At 33.5% G+C, this 4,652-nt stretch overlaps 1 protein-coding gene across 1 annotated transcript in view; it reads left to right on the plus strand.

Annotated features, from left to right (window-relative positions):
• The window catches only part of LOC104728912, a 2,693-nt gene extending 2,392 nt beyond the window's left edge, over positions 1–301 (plus strand). Inside the window, exon 2 of the mRNA XM_019231659.1 lies at positions 1–301. This exon is cut by the window's left edge and continues 12 nt beyond it. Within this exon, the coding sequence (XP_019087204.1) occupies positions 1–256 (256 nt within the window). The 3' untranslated portion in view covers positions 257–301.

The following is a 4,652-nucleotide window of genomic DNA, read 5'->3' on the forward strand; positions in this document are numbered from 1 at the left end:
TTGTCTACTTGGGACAGACATGTACATGAGGCCTGGTAATACTAAAAACTATTACCTATCTTATTCCATGTACTCATATAGACGTAACCGCCAAATAAAGCTAAATGTTCGGATTCTTCTCAACAATTCCCTCTCCCGACCAATCTGTACCAGATGTAAGCGCCGTTGTCCATTCCCAATAGTTTTTAAAGGGAAAAGTACGATATTCTGTTCTTGGAATTGTATAGGAAAGAACATCAATTCTAAGAGTACTTGAAGTACATTCTTTATCATCCCTTTTCCCTTATTAAAATTTGAAGTATTTGGCTATGTTGGTTTTTTTTTTTTTTTTTTTAATTCAATTATGAGATGTAATTTCTACTTTTGGAAAAGGAAAAATAAAATGTTTAATGTGATTTTATTATATCTTAGAAATTTAGCCAAAACATCAACTAGCTAATTTACAATAATGGAAAGTCACTGTGAGTTGGCTTTCGATATTATATCTTCAAATTTATAATCAATGCATTTAGTGGGTATCGATGCTGCCAAGTTGTTTGATACTTGAACGCACATCGAATTACTGTGATAAAACGGATTTGGAAGATTAGAAATGGTTTTGAGGGTTCATAAGGTTCAGTACTCTGCCCATATTTGAGTCTAACATATTGTAGTTTCATGTTAGGCTTCATATATAGCTCTGATCACTCACATGTTTCTTATTTCTGTTACAGACCAGAGGTATATTAATTGGACCCTTGCGTGTTGCAAGTGTTTCTAGATTGACTTCTCAGTTACCATATTCATGAATCGATCTAGGCGATCTCTGTAGAAACTATATTAATCCATCTTATGAAAAAGTAATACTAACCCCTTCTTAAAATCAGATCTTTTCCTATTTCTCACTCCGACTCCTGTGTATTCTCATCCTGTTTCAAGAGAACAACACGAAACAAAACTTTAAATATATTCTTCAAGTTAACTACAGTGACAGTTAGGCATGACTGTGTCTCCACTCAGCTTAGCCTCCCATTTGATTGTAAGGTTTATTACAATCGAAAAAAAAAAATTGTTATCCTGACACATCAGCATTTTTCTCACTACCTTTTCAAAATACCTATGTAGGTCTTGGTGAGATTATTGACAAGGAGGTTGTGCTATAACGCCGTGCTTACCCTTTATAAAAAAGGGCACTTGCCCACAGCCACATTTTATACATTTGACCTTTAGGCCACATTATTAAAAATATTTTGTTGATTTAGTAGGTTTAAGTTGTTTTGCATATGTATTTTGCTTAAAATATTCATGTTATTATATACATTGAGACCCTTAACTTTGTATTATTGCTCATTGACTCTCTTATGGTTATATTTTACATTTGTTAAAAATAATTATTTAACTAAATTAATTAGGCCACATTTTTTTCCGCCCAAAGCCTCAAAGTACATAGGCACGGCAACAAAGCTTGATCAGAGGGAAAGTGGTTGAAGAGTCCAGTTGCGGGCAAAGCGGTGTGGTTGAGAGAAGAGCGGTTTCTGAACCAGAGAATTGATATATTGTTTGATATAGTAGTTGGTAAGTAAGCATTAATTTTCCAATATTAATCTATCATTAATCTTTTTTGTAACTTCTCATTTCTTATAATTTGTTGAGCATTGCTCAGCTTTGCTTGTTTTCTAAACTTTGTACAATAAACCAACCATATGGCGAAAGACCACATACGATCTGTACAATTTTGTTCAAACCTCTCCACCGTCCCTTCGAGCTCGCATACTAGAAGACACGCAAATGAAGGCTTTGGTCGGCGCAGTGATACTGGCATTTGTCATATTACACTAATATTATCAGCTAGTGGCGGATCCAAAAAATTATTTTATCCGGGGCAATAATATTAAATTATTATTTATTATTTTTTTAAATAAAATTATATCAGTTAAAAATATTTGATTAGTTTCAAGTTAATATAAGTAACAAAATTTTGTTTTATTAATAGAATATGGGCTTGTTAACATAGGAAATATAAACAAAATTAAGTTTTTGTATTGTATTTGTAGGATATTTTAATATTATACACAACATAAATAGTATATCTAAGAAGAAAATAGGGTAATGAGGACAATAAAAAATATTTTAGCAGGGCATATTTAAAAATTCACGTAAAATAACATTAATGTGAAAAATTTAACAACTTACGTCCGCCCTTGTTATCAGCGTTATAGTAAGTGGGACTTCTTTAGGTTTTTTTTTAAAATGAAGTTAACAATGTCCTACGTGAATTCAGGACATGTTCCTGTCTTCAACGACTTTCGTCCATCTCTCTTAAGTGGGAGAACAGAAAATATATAAAAGAAAGATCGTAAAGAGAGTCGAAAACAATAATTAACGACTTCCTAGCTATAACAAATAATATAAAAAGACCTTAGCTCCTTGACCAAAAAAGTAATACAGTATATAGAAACCAGTCTTGGCTGTATTTTGATGGATTATTTTTTTTCCAATATTATATGCAAAGAAGCTGTATTTGATCTTAAAAGAAAATTTGTTGTGGGTAACTTCAAGTTTAAAATATTGTCTGTTTTTTCCCTAATAATAGCAAATATGAATTCGGAACACAATAACGATACTAATATGAACCGTTAAATATGAATTCAGAACACAATAACGATACTAATATGGACCGTTAAATAATACACACTCAACAAAATTTTCAAAGTAGCACTATTTAACATAATTAAAATATTTTAAATTAATTTTTAGAACTTTTTTAAGTTTGGATTTTTAACTTTACATTTAATTTATAATTTTGAAGAAGTAGAGTTTAGTATTTTGAATTTAAGATTTAATTTTAAAACATAGTGCTATTTTAGAATTTTAGAAATATTGTGCTAGATTTTTTTTTAATAAAAATTTAGTGCTATTTACGAAAATCTTCCTCTGATTCCAATTATTTTTGTGACAATTTGTGATAATTATTCAGAGTCAAAATATATAAAAGGCATGCTAAATAGTCCAACAATCGTCAATATTGGTCGTAGAATTTTTTTTATAGTAGAAAAAAATATTATGTATTGTATACTATATTTATAGTGCAATTTTTTCCTACGTACGTGAAGCAATGACAATTCTCGTTCTCAGATATGTGATACGAAGGCTTTGTTCCAATCGAGAGTGCATTTTCATATAAACCTAAAATTTAGAAGCAAGATCCGGAGAAGACGGTCTCCTCTGGTACATTCGTGTTCAATAAATTCATGAACGAAATTTTTTAATAACAAAGAATATAAAAAGACCAAAAGCTTAGCTGTATTTGTAGTTCTAATATTAAACGACTGGCTAATATATATACAAAGAGGGAAAGGAGACAAAGAATGTTACAAAAATCCAAATGTCCATTGTGTCAACCATGAGTTCCGTAGGTGTGTTTCGTAAGGAGGAAATTGATGGAAACCCATTTCTGGTGTTCACAACAACACAAACAGATAGTCCAACCTTTTCCGGTGAAGCAGTAGCCATGGATTCTTGTGGCGAAGACCTCCCTCTTCAACATCTTTTTTTCTGTCCTTGGGCACGTGTCAAGTTTGATAAGTTCATGCTCGATGGTGATGATGATAATGTAGGACTGCGAAATGACGATGACGATGATGAAAATGGTATTTATAATGATCAGATCATTGAAGACCGCTTCTTAAAAAGAGAGTATTTTCCATTCAAATCATCCCCTCACTTCCCAGCACAAGGAGCGGTGATCAACAATGGGGATCTTTGCTTGATTGGGACCACCCTGGTGAAAGTGCAACAGAGCTCTGAAGGGAACAGACAGCTGTGAAGTGTCTCAGAGGGCTGATATGCTGACGTGGCATGACGTGCTGATGTGGAGAAGTATTGTGGATACGATGACAAGATGCGTGAGAAGAAAGGAAGAAGAGATCAAGATATATTTGAGATATTGAGAGTATATTTGATAAGAAGAGATAAGGGAAGATATTTTCTTAGAGATAAGGAATATTTCCTTTTAGTTAGGATTCACAAAGATCTAGGTTAGAGATTGTTTGTGAGGTTATAAAATGACGAGGGCTAGCCGCAAAAAAGAGTTAGCACTCGTGGGATAAAGTTTGTGAGATTTGTAAACCTTCAAGCAAATACAAAAGGCTTTGAAGGTGAGTGTGTGTAGTATACTCTTTTAGATCTACACAAGGTGTTGTGTTAGATAGATAGGAGAGTGAGCTTTGTTTTTTAAGTCTTGTAAGAAATGTGGGTTTTTATAAGATTGATTAAAAGCGTTTGCTTGGCGCGTTCCAAGTGTAGTTTTTGTGTGTTGTGTTATCTCTATACCTTAACAATTGGTATCAGAGCAGACACATGATAAAAAGTCTGTTATCTTTTTCAACAGGTGAGATCTTGCGACTAGGGTATGGAGAAATCACTGGAGGTTGTTACTTTACAAGGGCCATTGAAACTGGATCCGGAATGCTTCGGTTACTGGAAAGTCTCAATCCAACAGGTCATCTCGAGCATTGACAGGGAAGCGTGGTTTGCAGTGGAGGACGGCTGGTCTCATCCAACTGAGAAGAATGAAGATGGTGAATTGGTGCAAAAACACAGAAAGAAGTGGACAACTGAAGAAAAGGCTGAGGCCAAACACAATTCGCAAGCGTTGTCGGTCATCTTTTGCC

The sequence above is a fragment of the Camelina sativa genome, chromosome 11, assembly GCF_000633955.1.
Source record: "Camelina sativa cultivar DH55 chromosome 11, Cs, whole genome shotgun sequence".
NCBI lineage: Eukaryota > Viridiplantae > Streptophyta > Magnoliopsida > Brassicales > Brassicaceae > Camelina > Camelina sativa.